This window comes from Panthera tigris, chromosome D2 (assembly GCF_018350195.1).
Source record: "Panthera tigris isolate Pti1 chromosome D2, P.tigris_Pti1_mat1.1, whole genome shotgun sequence".
Classification (NCBI taxonomy): Eukaryota; Metazoa; Chordata; class Mammalia; order Carnivora; family Felidae; genus Panthera; species Panthera tigris.
The window spans coordinates 69,374,728-69,397,128 of NC_056670.1; the positions used below are offsets into that span (position 1 = coordinate 69,374,728).

Below are 22,401 nucleotides of genomic sequence, written 5' to 3' on the forward strand. Positions count from 1 at the left end.
GGTGTAGGTACTTCCTTCTTGGTGGAGGGATACCAACTCGTTCCTGTCTCATTTCCTTTCCTTTACTGACCACCTTTGGTTAAATTTGTTGTTTCTTTGTTCTGATACAAGCAGTCTTTGAATTTGGAATATTATGATGGTAGGTATCTCAACTCCCCGAACACGCTTCCCTGTTTGTAGTGCCTCCTTGTCACGTGTCCCTCTCCTCCATGCCTCTGCCATGTGTTCCGTGTTTAGACATTAGATCAGATGTCCATCCCATTAACGTGCATGCCCACAAGTCTCCCGTGTCTCTTCCCCTCCCCCGATGCCTTACGAGGGACCGGCGAAGTGCCCGGAGTCGGCCAAACGTGTAGGGGAGAGAGGGCCCCGAGCATCTTTATTGAGTCAGAACTCCACAGACAGCCCTGTGCCCACTGAGTGAGGACTCCAGGCCTTGAGAGAGATTCTGCAGTCACCCGTGCTGTGACATGGCAGTGTTCCTGGAGGTGACAGATACCAGTCCCACGCAGTCCTGGGGTCTTCTGTGGGCAACAGAAAAGAGATTCGTGATGAAGTAGATGAAGAGAGTTAGGTATTTAAATTAGGCCTACCCAGGGAAGACAGGGCCTCTGCTTACCCTATCTAGGCAGCGAATCTGTGGCAGAATTTTATTTGTGCCGAGTAGGAAGATAATTAGCTGCGGAATCCTGTTCTGAGACGCCCTGTCATGGTGAAGGATTAGCTAATCGCGGGGCTCACTCCTGAGAGGGTTTCTCACGATCTGTAGAAACCTATGGCTGAGGCCATCGTGCCCACCTCGCAATATGGTGTGTTGCCTAATTTGGGGGTGGAGGGGGGTGAGTGGTGGTTTATGAAGACGGAGAAGCCCTTTTCGGTTTCAAAAGCACTTGCTTCAAGTTAGAGGTGACATCCCCCCGCCCCCAAAAGTTACCATTACTAGCAGTGGCCCGGACGGACATCCCCTCCTCAGACACAGCCTGCACCTTGTTTAAAGCCAGGGTGTGGTTATCTTCCTCAGAGGCCAGAAGTTTCGTTGACCTTTTTACAGAAAACAGGCAAAACCCAAAATCTTTGTGGCTGCCCCATAAACACGATTTTCAAAAGTGCAGCTCTGAGGGGCCGGCTATCGGTACGCAGGCCGCTGTCCCTCCTCATTCCTCGGGGTTCTTTCCCCCCTAGGCACACCGTTAGAACTTTCCTGCTGGCCACTTTACTTCTGGTGGCGATGTTTTCCCTAAAAGCATTAGCAGATGCGTTTTAGCCGGTTGAAAGGGCGTAATTCCAAAACAGGATAAGGAAGAACCCTTAGCTTCCTTTCCGAGTAATTCCATGAGAAGCTAGAAGTGGAATTTTAAAAGGCCACCCCCTCGACTGGAGACGGAGCCCGCGTGGGGGAGGGCAGGCGGATGGGTTTTGCCCCCTGTTCCCCTCAACTTTTCCTCTTTGCCAGGATCTGGCCCGATGCTCAATCAGTAGGACAAAATGTGCTTTCAAGAAAGAAAAGCACTTTACAAAATGAGGCGTTTTCTGGCCCGTCAGAAACATGTGTGTGTTCCAACTGCCTTTTGCTCGGCCACCTGTTAGAAGGAGTGTCTCGCTGTCCTTCGTGGTCTTCATGTCCCATGTTCAAAATGCTTCCACTCATCCCCTCGATGTAAACCTCCGTGTCAGAAGGAGGGCGGGAGGGTGAGGGGAGCGCCAGAAAAGCTCCCAGCCAATCAGGGCTCTGCTCGCTACACAGGGTTTCTAATTTTATTTGACATTTGAGGACATTTTAACAAGATTCTGTTTTGAGCCCACCAAGTTGCTTTCCCATCTTTTTACTCTGCCCTAATATAGCATGGAATGCTGCTTGACGTCACTCCCTTGTTTCCTGTTTCTCCTTTTCTCTTCCCCCTCCTCCCTCCCCTTTGTCCTTGTTCTCTCTCACTTTTGCTTATGACCCGCCCCCCATCCCCACCCCGCCGTCCTCCCATTTTTTAAAATGCATGGACATCTTAGTTTTTTAAGCATGTTTTGATCTGCAGGCTAAGGTGGTTTAAAAACTCTGAGAGGCTTAATTATTTATCTCGGTTTCTGGGATGGGAGCAGAACCCACAGTCTGTTTCCGTCTATCCCAGAGGAGAAAAGGAACCTTTCCAAACTGAAGGTGAGGGGGGCTGCCCTCGCACCCCTAGAGTTCCTTCCCACCCAGTGGGGGATCAGGTAGACCCTGAGGCCTCCACCCAGTGGGCCTCGGCCTCCGGCCTCCGGCCTCCGGGAGGCAGGGAAGGCCAAGCATGCTCCCTCCCACCCTCCCTTCCTCCCCACCCTCCCGCCATCTCGCTGAGTCCACACCCCACGCACTGAGGGGCATGAGCAGACACCTCTGGGGGCACAGACCCGAGGAGGAACTCATTACACCCCCTTCCTTTCAAAGGCCAGTGACATCTGACAGCGGCTGCCTTCAGCCAGGCAGCGTCTTCCCGCTTTCCTGGGATGGGAAGCCGGCCGGCGCTCACACACTTGTCGTTAGAGTGTTATCAGCCACTGTTTTAACTGTGTTCAAGGGCTCCTTAGGTCAGCACATTCCCTGTATCTGCGTTATTTTTATAGCATGAGTGGGACTGATGCCCGGGATCACGTTTCCTACCAAATATCATCCCATCGGACTGGGATTAATAGTAGGAAAAGCTTTGAGGTCACATGCTCAATTTCTTGAATCGATTTCCCCAACCTTTTGATGATAAGCAAGAGAGGCTCTGACATTCTCATTCCTGTTTCTTATGTAAACGAGAAGAGTAGAGGGGAGATTCTGGTTTTGGTACAGGGCAAAACTAGGCTTTCCGGCTTAAACGCTAATCCCGATGACCCCCAAACCCCAGACGTTCCATGCTGATTCCCTGGTACTTCTTCTTCGTCGTCACTTCCTTACGACACGCTGCGCCCTCCGTCCACTGGCCTCGGCATATTGACAAGGGCAGGATGCCCCTCCGTCCCATCCTCACTGTCTCTCCTTCCAGCCTTCTCACTCTGGGTTGGGGGAGGGGAAGACCCCAAATCTTTAAAGAACAAACCAAAAAAAAAAAAAAAAACCAAACAAACCCAAAAATCAACTTTGAATCATAATTTAATCCACAACCTGCAGGCCATACAACCAGTTATTCTTGTTCCTTTGGATCATTTTCTGTTTTTCTTATTCTTCCCCCTCCCCCACCTTTGTTTATCCTCTTCTACCTGTTTTTGGTGGTTTTGTTTTTGTTTTTATTTTTTTGTTTTTGTTTTTTAATTTATTTTGTTTTATTTTTGTTCCCCCCCCTCCCCCTCCTCTCACCTGATTCTGACCTCTCTTGATTTGGTGTGGTTCTTAACAGACAAGCCCAAAAGCTCTCTGGGCGCCGGCAGCCTGGCGGTGGTGGCCGTGGTGGTGGCGGTGGTGGTGGCGGTGGTGGCGGCAGTGGTGTAAAAACGTCTAAGCCTCTTGCCTAGCACTGCCTTCAACTCTGTGGGCTCAACAGTCAGAGTTGCATATTGATAGGAGGCGCCTGGGGAAGGAGCTCTCTTTCTCTTTTGCACACACACACACGCACACACGCACACACTCAGAGCACCGGGGGTGGGAACCGAGGGGGAGATGCGATGGGCCAGCCAGGGGACGTCCAAGCCGAAAGAGAAAGCACACACTTGTCAGGGGAATCGCAGCGCGGATGCAGCCGCTTTTCTGGCACACGGGCGCTGCATCATCAATCCAGTCTAGTCTGCTCAGTGGTATCTGGGCCCGGGTGGAGTCGGGTCGGGTCGCGGCGGCGGGGGGGCGTTAGTGGGGGGCGAGGGGAGCAGGTAGGTAGCGGGGGGGGGGGGGGGGGGTGGCGCTCCACCAGTAAAATGCTGTTTGCCGGAGCAGGCTCAGACGGGGGCGGCAGTGAAGCGAGCGTGGCACCCCCCCCCCCCCCCCCGGCCACGGGGCTTGCTGGCTCTTGGGGCACAGGTGACTCGAACTCGGCTCTGAGCAGTAGATAACGCTCTCCCTTGGCATCTTTGCCCCCTATTCACGGAGAACTCTCTCCCCCCTGTTTCTAGGAGAAAAAAAAAGTGCGTTCGCTACATACAAGGTGAAGGCAGCTGCCTCAGTCCACCCTCTTCAGATGGAAGCTTACTAGACTCGCCTCCTCCCTCCCCCAACCTGCTAGGCTCCCCTCCCCAAGACGCCAAGTCACAGACTGAGCAGACCCAGCCTCTCTCGCTGTCCCTGAAGCCCGACCCCCTGGCCCACCTGCCCATGATGCCGCCGCCGCCCGCCCTCCTGCTTGCCGAGGCCGCCCACGGCAAGGCCCCCGCCCTCTGTCCCAACGGGGCCCTGGACCTGCCCCCCGCCGCCCTGCAGCCGCCCGTCCTGTCCGCCTCGTCTCTGGCGCAGCCGTCGACATCTTCCTTACATTCCCACAGCGCCGTGGCCGTGGCCGTGGCCGGGACGCAGCCCCAGCCGCTGTCCCTCGTGACCAAGTCTTTAGAATAGCTTTAGCCTCGTCAGCCCCGGTTGGTTTGCGTAGTGTTGCGTTCCGCTTCTGTCCACCCCCCCCCCGCCCCCCAGCACCCCCCCCCCAGCACCTCCCTCCCCCCCCCCGAAAGGTTTCGTTTTGTACTCTTTTAATTTTGTGCCACGTGGCTACATTAGTTGATGTTTATGGAGTTCATTGGTCAATATTTGACCCATTCTTATTTCAATTCCTCCTTTTAAATATGTAGATGAGAGAAGAACCTCATGATTCTACCAAAATTTTTATCAACAGCTGTTTAAAGTCTTTGTAGCGTTTAAAAAATATATATATATACATAACTGTTATGTAGTTCGGATAGCTTAGTTTTAAAAGACTGATTAAAAAACAAAAAGGAAAAAAAAAAAAGAAGCAATTTTGAAGCAGCCCTCCAGAAGGAGTTGGTTCTGTATTATTTGTATTAAATACGAGCTTGCGAACCAATCATTTTACATCTGGTTTTTAAACCATAAGGGCACGAGGAATGCAGTGCCGTTACTCTTTTTTTTTTCTCTGTGTGAAACAACTTTAATTGTGATGTTACTTGTTATTGTTTAAATGTACAGAAACAAAGGGTTAAATGTGTTAATATACCTTGTTCCATGGTGTTGTTCTTTTGGGGGGAGGGGGATGCTACTCAACCATTAATGGAATCACAACGCTGTTGGACCAGTAGTATTTATTGCTTTAGAGATTGCTTGTCGAACCTGTATGTCGTCCCTTTTAAAATATGTTTTCCTTTTTCTTGAAACTGTATAAAGTTTTTTTCCCCTTAGCATAAGCATCTTATATATAACAACTCATTTGTACAAGGTTTTTAAGTTTATATATAAAATGTGTATATATATTTTTTTGTTTCTCTTTTTGACTTTTTTTTTTTTTTTTTTTTTTTTTGGCTGTATGAAACCCAGATGCCGCCAAACGGACATTAATAGTTGCATTTAAGGATCAGTAGCATTAACGGAAGTTGCTTTAAAAGCCATTATGTAAAACAAGACTTGAAAATTAGTGAGGGAATTTTAGCGGACGCTGTCTGAGCAGCAGTGGGAACCACCCTGTTTGTCCTTTGAACTCACAGTCGCCAGCCCTGTGTCCTTAGGGCGTGGCCCGACTGTGTGCAAAAGTTTATGTGCCAAAATTCTCAGTGACTTTAGCTTTCTCCCTCTTTTCGATGCTGTAATTTTTGTTCATCATGTTTTGCTGTGATGTTACATAGGTAGATTTGTATGTAGTTTTAATGTCACCTATAACAAGACGTGTTTGGTAGCAGATTGTCCAGAAAGCATTTTAAATGAAGAGGTATCAAACCCTTAGGGGCCAAAATTCTGTATATTAGATTACTCTTAAAGGAAAAACCAGCTGCCGCTTTTATGTACACGTATCCCGTACGAGTAGGTGGCAAACTTTAAAAATAAGAAAAACCCTAGGCATGTTGATGTTGCAAAATGCTGTATAAAGCTGACACCTGTTCACTCAGTGCCATTGTAGTTGACATGAAGCGATTGTAAGACTGTCTCCGATTTTTCTCTGGTTTATTAAAATGCTAACTATAACATTTTTTGTGAATACTTTGAATGTTTCCTAACAGTTGTGATGTTACCGTTCCGTTTTATGCTCTTATTCCAATTTCATTTTTAATGGTTTGGAAGCCATTTTTGTAATGAATAAATGTTCATGCTGTACAATATCTGTAGCATGCCGTTCTGGATTAATAAAAGCAACTTAGTATGTGCAGATGAAGGCTGGTCACTTGTTTCTGTGATTTGGATTTTGCCTCTGGGGAGGCTGAATCTACCTTCACCGGGACTACTGTCTTCCCAAGCCAGACCGTGACACCGGACCGCATGGTTGGTGTGGGTGGTGGGTTGGGACTCGGGTCTCAAAAAGTGGCCTTGCACTCCTCTGATGGGTCGGGATGGTTTCCTTCCCCCACTCATTCCCAGTGCCTCTGTGCCATACCAGTGTCCCTAGTTGGTTCCTTTCTGAAAGCCAAGCACAGTCCCAGAGTACATGGCGCTCTTCTGGCTCTAAAACGGCCATTCTGGGGACACCTGGGTGGCTCAGTCGGTTGAGCGACTGACTCTTGATTTCGGCTCAAGTCGGGAGTTCGAGCCTCGCATTGGGCTGTGCCTGCTTGGGATTGGGCTGTGCGCTGACAGGAGCCTGCTTGGGATTCTCTCTCTCCCTCTCTTTCTGTTCCTCCCCCTCTTGTGCGCTCTCTCTCTTTCTCTCAAAATAAACAAACTTAAAAAAAAAAAGATTTCTAAACAGCCGTCCTGGTATATCTTAGATGTCCTTCTCACGGTATCCCGCAGAAGGGATTTAATTTGGGATAATGACACGTAGTTAGTTCACCAGGAATCGGTTTGAGACACCACATCATTACCACTGATGTGAAAGTGTTCTAACTTCTTTCTGCGAGTTGCATGCGGGGAGAGATGGCAGGGTGTCGGATGGAAACCCCTTGTCTGGCAGCGAGCCTTGTCGAGCAGGAAGGGTTTTCAGAAAACTGGATCAAGACGAGTCACTCAAAGGCTTGTATGGAAGGGTCTTGCGGTCCGTGGGACTCACGTTCTGTGGCTGTGCCCTGGCGAAGGTGCAGGTTCATCATCATCACGAACCGGGGGCCACAGTGAAGACCTGGCAGTCATTTCTCCCGCCGGGTAGGATGGATGGACGCACAGGTACGCCCCCGCTACTGGAAAGTTCGTGTTAGGCCTCTTCGCTCTCACGAAAGCACTATGTTAGCACCTGTTTTCACTCACTGAAAGAAACCCGAAGAGGACTTTGGCTTTCGCGAGAAAAAGGCGAAAAGTGAAAATAGCGACCAGTATTTGGCTGCGAGGCGTTGCAGAGGCAGCGAGAGTGGCCCCGGGAACGACAGTCAGCATCTCGGCGTCGAGCTGCCGCCACTCTGAACTGTGTCTGTGAGCACCTGTGCGCCCCTCCGTTTATTCTGTGCGTCCGGAACGAGGATGTGTCCTAAGGTATCAGACGAGGCTCAGGGAGGTCACTGGGGGGTCTGGGAATGCTTGAAATTTTCCCCTATAAATTCGTGGTAATTGCTGCTTCGCTTGACACCTGGCTTCAACTTTTACCCGAGGTTCCCTAAGACTGTGCTACTCCGGACAGCGGGGGAAACCTGTGTATGTTCCACTCATCTAGGACAACTGTACCTTCCGGGGACATGATTTCAATGGGCCTGGAAGCTGTGCGTGTTGCTGCCGTTGCTCCTCGAGGCCACGCGGTGTTGTCATCGAGGGCTTTAAAGCTCCTGCGCTTTGCTCGAGCTGGTTTTTGTTCTGTCGCCTCTCAGTGATTTTGTTTTCGTTTTGCTTTGTATTCCCAGAGCGGAGTGATTCTGGTCGCCCTTCCCCATTTTATTTTGCACACTGGGCCCAGAGTGACCTTTGAAAACACAAATCGGAACAATATCTGTCCTTTGCGGCCGCGTGCCAAGTCTTTATGTGCCTTTTCTCGTTTAATATTGAACAGTACCACCTGTGCTCGATATTATTTCCCCTGCCCCCCCACCCCCACCCCGCGCTTTATTTTCTAAAACCGGGTTTAGAAACTCTGAGTTTCTGTCTTGTCCAAGGCCACGCAGCTAGTAGGGCGGAGGGGCTGGGATTTAAATTCAGATCTGACCGCAAACTGGCGTTCTTCACTTAGGCCTCCTTGTGTCGTAAGGCTGGTCCTCCTCCCAGAGTGATGGGACAGTCCTTTTGAAGGGTGTCCTTGTTTGCCCCCACTTCGTCCACTGCCCCACACACTCACCCACACCCTTTGTCCCCTCTCCTGGAAGGTTCTGCTCCGCTCCTGCAACCCCACTTCCTGCCTGGATAACTCCTCATCTTTCAGGTCTGAGCGTAGACAATAGTGAGCGATGTCTCCCTCCTATGTGCTCTTCTGGCTTCCTGTTTTTCCCTCCCTTTGATCCCCTCGCCCACCGTTGTGTCAGTGGATGTTGTCTAAGCCACTAATAGTGCCACTTAGCACCACTGACATCTTTTGTCGTGGGGGACTGTCCTGTGCATTGTCGGATGTTAGCATTCCTGGCCTCTTCCCCCTAGATGCCAGCAGCACCCCCGGCACTAAGACGTCCAGAAAATGTCTTCAGGCTCTGCCAAATATCCCCTGGGGGGGCAAAACCGTGCCCCGTTGAGAACCGTGGCTCTAGAGAGCCCTCCAAGAGGAGGAAACGTGGCTTTTAGGTTCACTGCTCTATACTAAGGTCCTGGTTCGGTGCCCGGCACATAGAGGGTGCTTTGCCACATATTTGTTGAAGGAAGGAAGAAGTGTGGTTAGCTCAACGTGTGTATCTTGAGAACCAGGGAATGGCACCTTAACAGAGTGCTTCCGAATTTTGTGTTCTTCGATCTTCCTAATCCTTCCTAATCCTTTCAGCCATGCGGGAATGAAGCTCAGTGCCCTTGTTACAAAGGCAAAAAAAAAAAAAAAAAAAAAAAAAAATTGGGCGGAGCGGGGAGGGGATGATCCCTCTGTCTTGAGCCAGCCTGAGTGAAGATCACTTTTTAAAATTCAAAGTGTAGGGGCACCTGCGTGGCTCAATCAGTTAAGCGTCTGACTCTGGATTCTGGACTCTGGATTTTGGCTCAGGGCATGATCTCAGAGTTCGTGAGTTCAAGCCCCGCATCGGGCTCTGCACTAACTGTGCAGAGCCTACTTGAGATTCTCTCTTTCTCTTTCTCTTCCTCTGCCCCTCCCCTGCTCTCTCTCACGCTCTCTCTCTCTCTCAAAATAAACAAAAAAATTCAAAGATAGGTCACCCAGCCTCATGTTGACTGCCTCACAGCTTTGAACAGTAATACCCTGGGGCCCTCCCCACCCTGACAGGGAACTTCCTTTGCCCCAAGCCTGTCTTTCTCCACAGTTTAGGTTCCGGGCTCCCAGAGGCCAGGCCAACTCCCTGACCTTTAACACTCTCTCTCCATCTGTTGGGTTTCTTCTGACCTCGGAAGTTCATTTTTTCACCTGAGCATCTTCTGATTTCACCCATCTGTGGGCGTGTTGTTCCTCAGAGACCCCGAGACCACTTCTAGGAGCTCATAGCCCTCTGATCTCTGAGCCACATCACCTCTGCCCTCGGATGAGACCCGACCAAAGAAGTTTGTCTGTCAGGAGAGCATATAGTTTCCTGTGGCTGCTGTAACAAATTAACACAAACTTAGTGGCTTCCAACGACAGCTCTCCCAGCGCTGGAGGCTGGAAGTCCGGAACCCAGCTGTTGGCCGGGCATGTTCCCGTCCGAGATTCTGGAGGCTCTCCCGGCGGCTGCCTACAGTCCTGGGTGTCGCTGGGCTCGTAGCCAAATCACTCAACTCTCCGCCTCCATCTTCACACCGCTACCTCCTGTGTGTCTGTCTGGAAACTTCCTGCGCCTCTCCCCTTGTAAGGATGCACGTGATGGATCTCGGGCCCACCTGGATCATCCTGGCTGAGCCACTTCCTTCTAGATCCTTCACTTAATCACACCTTGTGCCAGATAAAACGATACAGGTTCTAGGATTTGGACACGGCCTGTATTTGGGGGGGCGGGGCGGGGGGCACCATTCAGCCCACTACGGAGGCATTTGCTGATTCTGGGAGACTACAGAGTCTTAGCACGGAAGCCTCCAGAATGGGCAGTGGTACTGCTAACTGGTGGTGGTTTGGGACAGATCCGTGTAGAAAGTGGTTTTCCGTTTTCGGTAATGGGAGGTTTCGTTGTTTGTTCCGATGATGTGGATGCGTGGAGGGTCAGGTAGGTGCCTTTCATCCGGATCTAGGATGTGAAGAGAGGACAGACCAAGGAGCAGTGGAGAGAACCTGAGCTTGGAGACGCTTAACACCGGACTCCCGCCCTGTGTGTCCTTGGGCAGTTCCTCAAGCTCACAGGTGGCGACAACCGAACTCGTTCTGACAGATTCTTGTGAGGCCGTAATTCAGCACCTGGAGTGGGAAACCATAGTGTTTATGGTTATTATCAAAGTACAAGGCCAGTCAGAGCTATTTTTCCCCCCATTATTTCTCTTCGGGATTCTGTGAGTCCTGCCCTCCAAACCCAGGTTGGAGAGTGGGACACTTTGATGTGGAAGACTCATCGCGGGTTGAGGGCCCCCGGGACGCTGTGACTCACCAACAGTTCACCATCTCGCCCGAAACTCGATGGCTCCGTAAAAATGGCTTCTTCTCTTTGGGAGGCCACAACACTAGCTGGAGTGCTTTTTGTGGTATGGAAATGTGTTTTTAATTAAAGCCCTTTGGAAAGAAACGAGGGAATAGCTGAGGAATCTCTTGTGAATGGTGGCTCGAGCAAATGCCAGAAGCCCGGGCTGGGAATCACTGAAAAACAGGGCATAGATTTGACTTTCTCAAGAATTCCCATCTGTGGTTGGCGTCTTCATTTTCCGTTTCAGATGTGGCCCAGCGTTCCCAGGCATGGGGCAGCGGCAGAGGCCCGGTGTGGGTCTGATGGGCACCGGCCGATTCCGACTCTGGAGTTTGGGGATTTTTTTTTAAGGTGGCATTTCGTGAGTGCCCTTAGTTGAGCTGTAAGCCCGTTGATTCACTGGTTCATTCAACGACTAATCCTCGAGCACCTGTTTGCACCAGATGCTGTTCTGGGCTTGGTTTTTCCCTCTGAGCTGAGTTCTGCACCCTCTTATGGGACAAAGGCCACCAACATCCCCAAGGCCTGGACAAGCTGCTCATCTGGAAAGTGGCTTTATACAAGGATGAGGGCAAGAGGGTGTGCTAGAAACTCCACCTGTGTTTTTCATTTAACCCCCGTGGGATAGAAACTGCTCTTATGTTCATTTGACAAGGGTAGAGAGTGAGGCCTACGGAGGTTAAGTGGTTTCCCGAAGGCCGTGGATCTGGGAAATGGTGAGCCTAGGATTGGAACCCTGGCAGCCTACCCCAGGAGCTAGCATCGCTGAATACGATGCTATACCGCTCCTCACAAAGACACAGACCATCTGAGTCGCTGGAGAGAGACAGAGGGTGGAGTTCATCTCGTTCATGGACCTTGTGAAAGGCTTTCGCTGGGAGGCAACATGTGTTTTCTCTCCTGTCTTTGCAGGAGTTTTTTGTTTTTTGTTTTTCCTCAGTCTGGTTTCTGTGCATGCAATAACAATAAAGACAGTCGATAATTACATGGATTGAGCTATTTTGGACTCAGTGCCAAAATATGTAGGTTCCTAGAATTGGAAGAAAATTAGAAGTGTACGTATTATGATGTCGGATATACATATTATATCTGTTTCTGGGCTTGTGGGTTGCAATCCCTTGTGATAGGTTAGGAAATCAATTTAGTGGATCGAGGCCACCATTTTAAAGACATAAAATGAAACTGAATTAAAAAAAAAAAACCCAGAAGTCAGGGCACCCGGGTGGCTCAGTCCGTCGGGCGACCGACGTTGGCTCAGGTCATGATCTCGCCGTCAGTGAGTTCAAGCCTCGTGTCAGGCTCTGTGCTGACAGCTCAGAGCCCGCAGGCTGCTTCGGATTCAGTGTCTCCCTCTGTCTCTGCCCCCCCCCCCCCCCCCCCCGCCGCGTGTGCTCTCTCACTCTCAACAATAAACATTAAAAACAAAACAAAGCAGAAGCTTTGCCCCTTCTTATATCTCAGCTTAAATGAAATCTATATTAGTCAGATTAGGCTACACTGTGCTGTAATAACAAACCAACCCTAAAATATCAGTAGCTTTATACAGTAAGGGTTTACTTCTCAGCCGTCTCAGAGACGTCTCCCGGTCCCGTGGAAGAGGGAGAAAAAGCAAGATCACCAGGACGTTTTATAGACACGTAAGTGACGAGCATCACTTCTACCTGTATTCTATGGAATAGAATTCAGTTGCGAGGTCAACCTAAGTCCAAAGGAGGCTGGGAAATGTCGAGAAGCACACAGGTGTGAATGCGCGCCCTCCTTCCTGTCCCTTTTTTTCTTTATCAGAGCACCCCCTCTTGCCCTCCTAACACTTCCTTCCACAAGTCACACACACAGCTGTGAAGTTATTTGCTTTTTTATCTGTTTTTTTTTTTTTTTTTTTTATCAGCTATTTATCTGTTTTTCTGCAAATGGTCATTCTTCCTTTCTCTCTGGACCAGGGATCTTCAAATTATGGCCGGCAGGCTAAACCAGGCCTGGGACCTGTTTCTGTAGAGCCGTGAGGGGCAATTTGACATTTGTTCAACAGTTGCAAAAGAAGGAGAATTACTTTAACAGAGATGGCTTGTGGCCTGTAAACCCCCAACTATTTACTATTTGGCTTTCACAGAAAAAGTCTGCCAACTCCTGCTCTAGGAGTTAAGCTTCTGGAAGGTAGGGATGGTGTCTCTTTGCTTCCCCCTCTGTCCACAGAGCTCAGAGCAGAGTCTGATACCTGGTAAGTGCTCAGTAAATATTGTTAATGAGTAAATGACACTTTTTTTTTTTTTTAATTTTTTAACGTTTATTTATTTTTGAGACAGAGAGAGACAGCATGAACGGGGGAGGGTCAGAGAGAGGGAGACACAGAATCTGAAACAGGCTCCAGGCTCTGAGCTGTCAGCACAGAGCCCGACGCGGGGCTTGAACTCACGGACCGCGAGATCATGACCTGAGCCGAAGTCGGCGGCTTAACCGACTGAGCCACCCAGGCACCCCGACACTTTTTTTTTTAAGGGTGTCATTTGATGAGCGTACGTTTTTCATGTCCATGAAGTCTACTTTATCAAAATCTTTTATTTTATGGTTAGTGTGTTTAAATCCGACTTAAATATTGTATCACTCCAAACTTAAGAGCACACTCTCCTCTCTTGCAGAGGCGTTATTGTTTTACCTTTCACATTGAGGTCCTATGATCCGCCCAGAATTGATTTTGGTGTATGTATGATATGAGGTGGGGGTCAGAGTGGTTTTTTTCCTAATCCTTTTTAATTTTTGTTTAAGTAATCTCCACACCCAACACGGTGCTCGAACTTACAACCCCAGGATCAAGAGTCACTCGCTCTACCGTCTGAGCCAGCCAACTGCCCCAGAGTTATTTTTCTGTAAACATACATCTGGTTGACCTCACATAATCCATATGGCGGTATGATTGCGGATCTGTTTCTTGACACGATGCCACCAATCTTTTCTGCCTGGGTGCCAATACCACATGTTTTAATTACTGTGTCTTCGTAATAATTCTTACTATCTGATGAGATCAGATCAGTTTTGTTCCCCATCAAGATTATCATGACTTCCTGGCCCTTCGTATTTCCGTATACATTTTAGTATTGGCTTGTGAATTTCCACACACGCACACACAAACACACAACCTGCTGCATTTTTTATTATGATCGCGATGAATCTGTTGTAATAATTGGGGGAGAGCTGACATCTTCACAATATTGGGTCCTCTAATCCATGAATGGCCTATCCATTTACTTGTGTATTTCTTGATTTCCATCAGCAAGATTGTATAAATTTGCCAGATCTGCCATAACAAAATACCACAGATGGGATGGTTTAAACAGCAGAAGTTAATTTTCTCACAGTTCTGGGGCCTAGAAGTCTAAGATCAAGTCGTTGGCAGGTTTGGTTTCTTCCAAAACCTTTCTCCTTGGCTTGCCAATGGCTGCCTTCTTGCTGAGTCCTAACATGGTCTTTTTTTCTGTGTGTGTCTGTATCCAATTCTCCTTTTTTAATGTTTATTTATTTTTGAAAGAGAGAGAGAGAACCTATGCACGAATGTGGGGGGGGTGGGGGGAGGTCAGAGAGAGAGTGGGAGACAGAGAATCCCAAGCAGGCTCCGAGCTGTCAGCGTCGAGCCGGCACGGGGCTCAAACTCATGAACCCGTGAGATCATTACCTGAGCCAAATCAGATGCTTAACCAACTGAGCCACTCAGGCACCTCCAGTTCTTTTCTGATAAGAATACCACACCTATAGGCTTAAGACCCACCCACATGACCTTCTTTTACTTTCTTTACCTATTTGGGGGTGGGGATGGAGGTAGATGCATTTCAGCCCATAACAAATGTTTTATACTTCTACGGAAAGAGGTTTTGCATGTCTTGAATTAAATTTGCTCCTAGATATTTGATGTGTTTTGCAGTTACCGTAACTCTTTTTAAATTTCTGTGTCCTCACTGATTGTTGCTAGTGTGTAGAATTCTATTTGACTTTTGTATACTGACCTTTTCATCCAACAGCCTTGCTAAATTTGCACGTAAATTCTAGGAGATTAGCTCTAGCTTCTTTTGGATTTTTCTACTCCCACCATTATTTTATCTGCAAATACCGTCCATTTTATTTTTTCCTTCCTGATCTGTATACTCTCCTCCTTGCTTTTTTTTTTTTTCTTTATTGTGCTGGCAAGAGCCTCCAATAGAAAGTTGAATAAGAGGGCTGGTATCAGGCGTCCTTGTCTTTCTTCTGAACTCAAGGAAACACATTCACTAATTTTACCATTAAGCATAGTATCAGCTGTAAGTTTTTGTAGATTCCTGTTTTGTAGAGCAAATTAAGAAAATCCTTTTCTAGTCTTAATTTTTTGAGAGCGTTTCTTATGAACTCATTTCAAGGCTGAAAAGACGGGCCACGGTTAGATTATACTTGTAGCACATTTATCTGACAAAGGACTAATACCCCAGAACTAAAAGAAACATTCCTAAACATCACAAGAGAAGGAAGCTTAATGAATTGAAAGTGGGCGAACACAAAGCAAAAGAAAGCAAAGCAAAACGAAACCAGACAGGACTAGGTAATTGACAAAAAAGGATATCCAAATAGTCTATGTTTAACTCTGGTAGAGGACCGTAGCAGTTTCATTCCTAATGGCCAACAACTGGATACAGCCTAACTGTCAATAGTAGAACGAAGAAACTGTGGTTTTCATACCACCGAAGGGTCGTTCTCATGCAATGCCGTCAACTCCTGTGGATTTTTCTCAGAGACGGTATATTCTCCGTTGCACTGAAATAGTGACGATAACACAGGATGGGTGAGGGGGACAAAGGGCCTCTCGGTTGTGTGTCTTGCATGGAACAGGTAATAAAAGACTGTAGCTATGATTACCATAGATGGTCTACAGCATGGAGCCTGAGGAGGGAGTCACCATGGCTAAAAGTCCTGAAACAAGCCTTTTGAAAAAAATGTTAGTGCCCCCTATTCACTTGATTTATGGGATTATGAAGAATTCAGGTTAAGCAATGCTAACTTCCTCTGGATTCTAAAGGTAGCAGTGATGGCTGCTACTTCCAATGAACCCTGCGCTGCCTACCCCCTCCCCCAGATTCCTGTTAGCTTTATGAGATCAAGTATGGAAGGAAGTTGACAGTGAAAAGAGTGGATGGAGTGGGGCTTCTGGAATGGCCTCTAAGGATAAATGATACTGAAACCCGATTAGAATCCTGTTAACAACTGTTCAGAGAATACCCTCCTAGAAACCACTCTGGTATCTATACGTGCTTTCCAGGGTGCAAGAATTGACCAGGGGGTTGGGGGTGTAAGTGGGAAATCGTGGGCATGTTAGTGACATTAGAGGCTACTTTTGGTGTCAGTCAAAGGTAGTGGAAGGGTTTCTTGTTTAGCCCCATCCTCCCTGGGGCATCCCAACTCCCAAGAGGAAGGCGTGTAAACAGGTAAGTTCTATCCTTCTGGGTAGGAACTCCAGGAGGGCTTGGCAGGCAATATGGTCAGACTGTTTCGTCTCTTAAGAGCTGGAAGAAGGACCGGACCAAAGAAAGTGAAGACAAGGGGCCCCAAGAGCGTCTTCTTACCCGAAGCCACACAGCTGGGTGCTGGCAGAGGCTGGGCTAGATGCCATGATTCCTCCCAATCTAGGCCAAGATCTTTCCAGTGACTACCTGCTGCCTGAATTCTCTACTTTGGCTTTGATGTGGCGAATTTTCATTCTGCGGCCAGCTCCGAGGTTTGTTCCCAATCTTGGGTCCGTGTCTGGGTTTGTGACTCCACGGTGACAGAGGACCAGATCCGGGCTCTCCAGCTGTATGTGGGCACCTCCAGCTTGCCAGGCACCAGACTCGGCTCCCTGGCGTCTAGGACAGCATGTGCTATTTGTTCTGGCCCCAAATGCTATGACGGAAGCTATCCCCTGTCCATTGTCACGGGAAGGAGCTAAGTGACACATGTAGCATCGGTCAGCTGAAAAGTGGCTCAAATGCGACCTACGACTACAGAGCCAATTCTCTTCAGTTAACCTGTGAAGAAGAGTCTTCAGGAGGAACCGAGCCCTGACATTTCCTTGAGGTTGGGGAGAAGTTGTTAGGACTAGGCTGGACTGAGACGTCTGCCCACCTGTTCCGTTGGGACCCTTGTGTCCCGTGGCTGCCAGCCCCTGGGGTTAGGGGGGTGCGTGGCAAGCGGGCACTAAGGGACTCTGTCACCGGGGCTGAGGGGGCCTGGATGCTTCTCCTTCCTTGGGTCCAGGAGCTGTGACCTCACCTGGTACCGCAGCTGTGGTGAGCGGTGGCGTGAGATCACAGCCCCAGCCAGGCCTAGACGCGGCCCCCAGATGTTCAGCCCCGGAGGCCAGGTGGGTGGAGGACAGAGGTCTGTAACTGCCGGGGCCTGGCATTGGGGGGCTCCTGAGTGCAGCTTGCTGAGGTGATGCTGGGTAAGTCTCACTCCTCGTGCCTCAAGGCCCAGTCGGGTCTCTGAGGAGGAGGGCACGGGACTTGGGAGGAGCCTGCCTGGCCTCTGCAGAAGGGCCTCCGTTCTCAGAAAGGGGCTGGGCCCACCCCGCCGCATCCTCCCACCCCGCCCTCCCCCACGCCCCCCTCCACCTTATATAATGGCACATTATACAACATCGCAAAGCAGGTGGTATTTTTAAAGACAGCAAGTGAGCATTTTTTTGGCCTAAATTTGGGAATGAAACAGATGGATTTTTAAGACTCTGGGCTTTTCCTATGAATAGTAACCGTTGTTCTCCTCTGCTTTTTAAACACCAGTTTCAAGACCACCTCCAGCAACCAATCAGCACTCTATTTAATTATAACAAAATTCTTAGCTCTGTCTGCTGCTGCTCGGACAAGTGGGGGGCTCTGGATCAATTTCTGGAGCCAGGCGGACTTGCCAACAACAATTTTCCTTTTCCCAGAGGGCCTCGGAGGCCTGGAGCAGCTTCCAAGGCCTTCCTCTCCGGCCTGCTCAGCGTGGGCTCCCTGACAGCGAGTTTGAAAAGGGTTATAGAGAGGCAGATAAATGCCCGGCTTGTTGTAGCCTCCTGACAGCGCCGACCCCCGCGCCAGTGAGCTCATGCCCGCCTCATTACGCTTGGTGCCAGATTTTTTCCATTAGCAGGTAATTGAGTAGAAACGAAAATAAGCGAAGTTTGTTTCATCCCTTGGATTTTCTTGCTGGGGTTTGAAAGAAAAACACTTTAGCTTCGTTAGTGGAGGAGTGTCCTTGAAAACGTATTTATGTTTTCCAAGTGATTTGTCACTTGGTAGGTGTAATTAGCTCGCTCCCTGGGCCTCTCTCTTCTTGGTTTTTATTCTTGAAGGGCCACAATATCCAGAGAATAGGAGCTGGTTTCCTGGGCCCCCCCTGGCTGGCTGACACCCAGTCTTACGGGGTGGATGTGAATGGTAGATAGCTGGTTTTTCTCTCTCCTCTCTCTTTCTCTCCAGTACACACACACACACACACTCTCTCTCTCTCTCTCTCTGAAAAATCACCCGTAGGCAACCCTCAAAGCCCTACTTCAGGCTTCCCTGGCCCCTACCCTTCACCTGGCCCTCACCTTCACAGGTGCTCCAAGTAGATGGTGCCCCTGGCTGGAGGGTGGGAGTGGGGTGGGCGGGGAGCCAAGCAAGGCTTTGTCTTTTTTATTTTATTTTATTTTATTTTATTTTATTTTATTTTATTTTATTTTATTTTCTCTTATCTTATTTTATTTTATTTTATTTTCTCTTATTCTATTTTATCTTATTCTATTCTATTCTATTCTATTCTATTCTATTTATTTATTTTCTTTGCCGCTTGCTCTATGTGTACCCCAGCCCAGCTTCTGATTTCACAGTTTGCTATTCCAGGAACAGATGTTGAGTGAGGCCTGATGCCTTCCTGCTTCCACCTCCCCGGCTCCTGTCTCAGCTGGTCTGTTTTCAGTTTCCTGAAGATTCCCTATCGCCTCCCAGCCTTAAGTTCTCCATTAAGGCTGGAGCTTTCAGAGGGGCGTTAGTTTGGGGCGGGGAGGGGGGAGGGGGGATGGGAGGGGGCATGGTCTCCATACTCAGGAGTATTCATCTCACAAGGAGCACCCGGAGAGAATCCTGGCCCCCGTTTCGGTCGCGAGCCCCGATGTGATGCTGGCGCGTGCTAAGGACCGTCACCTCAAAGAAAAGGTAAGGAAGCGCTTGACTGTGGACAACATACCGCCATGCGTTCTCAGCGGTTCCATGGGCCCCCATGATCCCCACGGTGAGAATCATCCCAGCAGGCGCGCAGGGCCGATGAATCGAAACAATTTAAAGCAAAATTTTTCCAGAACCCTTCACCCCTTCACACCCCTAATATAGAAGTCTTTCTGAGGGGAAGAAGTCTCCAGAAATGTGTCACTTTCCGATGAGCAAACTTAGCTCACGTGTCTGTGTTCCACCACCAGTGATGATGAGCATAGCTAACAGGTTTACATCCCTTTCTGTGCCAGGGCAAGGCGCCCTTCTAGGCGGGGCGGGTGTAGATTTGCCCAGAGCTAACATTCCAGGGGAGGGTGGGGAGACAGACAATGAGCAAGTAAACAAAAGGGCCACTTGATATTCACAAGTCAGAGCTGCAGGGGAAATAAACACAGTGACAGGCTGGGTCATAACTCGGCAGGGTCAGGGAAGGCCTGACCCTCAAGGAGGTGTTATTTCACCTGGGGCTGGAAAGGTGAGAGGGACTTTTGGGTCTGTCTCCAATGTAAGGCGTGAAAACGTCTCAAAGCTCTGGCAGCCACTCCATTTCACAGACCGGCACACTGAGGCTGGGGGGGCCCTGAGGGGGGTGGGGGGACCAGGAACTGGAGCCTCTCCGATCCCCAAGCCTGTGTTCTTCCTTTTTATAAAAATAGCTCTACTGAAATACGATGTACGTACCGGAGAACTCTTCTTGTTTTAAGTGTACGAGTCAGTGTCTTTGAGGAAATTTACCGAGTTGTGCAACGATTACCACAATTCAATTTTAGAACATTTTCATCACCCCGCAGAAGTCCCTCTTTGTCTTGTGCAGTCACGCCCCGCTCCCACGCCCAGCCCCGGGGCCACCACGAGTCGCCTTTCTCTCTGTGTAGACTCCCCTTTCTTCCTGGCACCGTCTTTTGCGTCGGACTTCTCCCACTGGGGGGAGTCCGCTCTCCTTCGGGGTCACGGTGGGGGTGGGGGGGAGGATTCGATTTAGGGAAAAGTCTCCCCAAAGACGGAATTAGAAACCAAGGAATACGATGTTGTTGGGGAGAGTTGAGCGGCCACCAGCTAGGGTGATGCACCTAGGAACACTTTTGCCCCCGAGAACCCATGTTCTCCCTCTGGGGCTTATGCCATCCTGTGGAGAATGCGAGACTTCGCGTGCGATTTCTGGGGCCCGTCCGTGTCGTAGCGGTGCGTGTCAGAAGTCAGGTCCTTTTGGCTGTTAGGTGGTGGTGGTCCGTGGCAGAGATCCATGGCATCTTTTCCCTCCGTTCACCAGTTAATGGACGTTCGGGTTGCTTCCACTTTTGGGCCGTCGGGGTTTTTACCCTTGAACGCCACACTGACTGGCTGCCTTCTCCCCATTGGAGGAAAAGCCTGCGGGGCCTCTCAGCACTGCTGCCCGAGGATGAAATCGTCCTCAGTTCCCTTGTCTGTAGACTGCGGGGAATAACCTTCAGGCCATGGGGCTGTGGAGGCAAAGATCTGCACGTCCTATCCGCCCGGTGCCCGGCAGATGGCAACAGCTCAGCCAGTGTGTGTCAGGGGCCCTCCCCACCCCTCGTTCTTCCCGCGGGGAAAGGTGCCCCCTCTGAAACCTCACCCGTGGCCTTCCTCCCAGCTCCAGCTTCAATCTGTGTCTTCTCAGATTATGTAATGTCTGACATGATTATTTTCTCCTTTCTCGCTGGTGTTATTCAGGTCAAACCCAACATTGTTCCTTAACAGGAATCTCAAGTATTTCTCTCCTCTTGGCGCTCTTCTTCTGGTCTCTGGTTGATACATTTCCAGGGACCAATTGATATCATCTGCCGCTTAGAAACTAGGCCTCCTGGGGAATGGGGCTGGGTGGGGAGATCACATGGCCCTGTTGCAGCAAAAGGAGCACTGGGCCGCGAGTCCAGAGACCAGGCCTCGTACCCAGCTGGGCTGAGTGGCCTCTGGGGCCAAACCCCGGAGGCATTTGAATTAACTTTTTCTTTTGGCAAAGGGCATCCTCTTCGCGCATGCTGTCCTCAAAGAGGCCATGAAAAATTGCCTTTGAAAGTGTCTTGTAGGGGCACCTGGGTGGCTCAGTCTGTTAAGAGTCCGGGACTTTGGGCTCAGGTCACGATCTTGTGGTTCGTGGGTTCAGGCCCCGCGTCTGGCTGTGTGCTGACAGCTCAGAGCCCGGAGCCCGCTTTGGATCCCGTGTCTCCCTCACTCTCTGCCTCTCCCTCTCCCGCTCTGTCTTCTAAAACGAATACAGGTTAACAACAACAACAACAACTAAAAAAAAAGTGTCTCTTGTATCAGATGGTGAGGCCCTCAGAAAATGATGGATATAATGTATCCCCACTGTTGTGTGGGGGCCTGTCTGATGATGCTCTCCTGTTTGGGGGATGGGTGGGGAGGGGAGGGGAGGGGAGGAGGGGCAGGTGTGACCACAGAACGCTGGACAGTCTCAGGATCCTGCCTCTTTCTCTTAAGATCTGTAAGAATTTGATGTGGGCACTGGGCCCAGTGTGGCAGGGGAAGAGGAACGGGCCTGAGTGAGCCTCACCCTGAGACAGTGTCTGCCCTTGTAAACTCCTAGGCAGTGAGGGCCAAGGGAATGCCCAGTAGAGGCAGACCCGTGACAGTTGTGTCCCCTGCACATGCTTTCACCCGCTCCCGGCCTCCTCGGCCTCTCCCCTTGCCCCTCCCTCTCTTCCCTGCCATTTTCTTGTTTTCCACGGACCAGACCTGAGGAGTAGGGGCAGGTAGGGCGGGGACCGTTGGGTCAGAAAGGACCCCTTCCTGGCAGCCACCGAGCATCGCGATTAGGAGGAAGAATTCTGATGCCAGCCGGCCTGGGTCTGGGTTCTAGCTGGCGGCTTCCCGGCAGGGCAGGGTGGCCAAGTAGAGGAAGCTCTCTGAGTGTTGGTTTTCTTGGCTGCGAAGTGGAACTAAGACACTGCCTACTTCTGGGAGGCCCAGATGAGATTAAAGTGCTTGAGCCAGTGTTTGACTACTCCGCGAACTTTAGTTATTATCACTGCTGTCTGGAGCAGGAGAGAGTAAGGCCTGGCCAAGTGGAGGAGAGAGACGCAGTTGCCTCCATGATGTATTTTTGGAAGGCCACCAGTCTCAAACTTGCAGAACACTCTCGTCACCTGAAATCCCTCCCCCGAGAACCCATGAGGGTCCCGAAAGCCGCTCCACCTCTCAGGTTCCTATTCAGACGCAGATACCCCACAGGAGGGTTTATGGCGCCACCCTCTCAGCGTAGGTTCAGAGACGGAGAGGGTGTGTGAGGCCCAAAGGGAGGTGATGTCCCAGAGCCAGGAACTTGTCCGTCCTGGCCCCCCGCTCCTGAGCAAGCACGAGGGTCAACTGTCTGGGCTTGAATTATCCTGATTAAAGGCAGACATCAGATCAGGTTGTTCATAAAGGGTCTTAGAGTTGGAAATGATTTTTTTTCCCCCCTAACACAATATTTTCTTCTAGAAAGAAAGAGAAAAGAGGGTGAGTGGAC

At 49.8% G+C, this 22,401-nt stretch overlaps 1 protein-coding gene across 32 annotated transcripts in view; it reads left to right on the forward strand.

The window, feature by feature from the left end:
* Positions 1–22,401, forward strand: part of TCF7L2 (transcription factor 7 like 2) — a 250,272-nt gene that overhangs the window by 195,587 nt on the left and 32,284 nt on the right. For 19 of the 32 annotated variants that reach the window (XM_042960697.1, XM_042960702.1, XM_042960701.1 and 16 more), the window contains one exon: positions 4,063–4,573. In XM_042960697.1, the coding sequence (XP_042816631.1) occupies positions 4,063–4,498 (436 nt within the window). In that variant the 3' untranslated portion in view covers positions 4,499–4,573. Of the gene's footprint in view, positions 1–4,062; positions 4,574–17,611; positions 17,805–18,548; positions 18,613–18,770; positions 18,861–22,401 lie in introns of those variants that run through there. The other 13 variants (XM_042960720.1, XM_042960721.1, XM_042960723.1 and 10 more) reach the window with 4 other exon arrangements.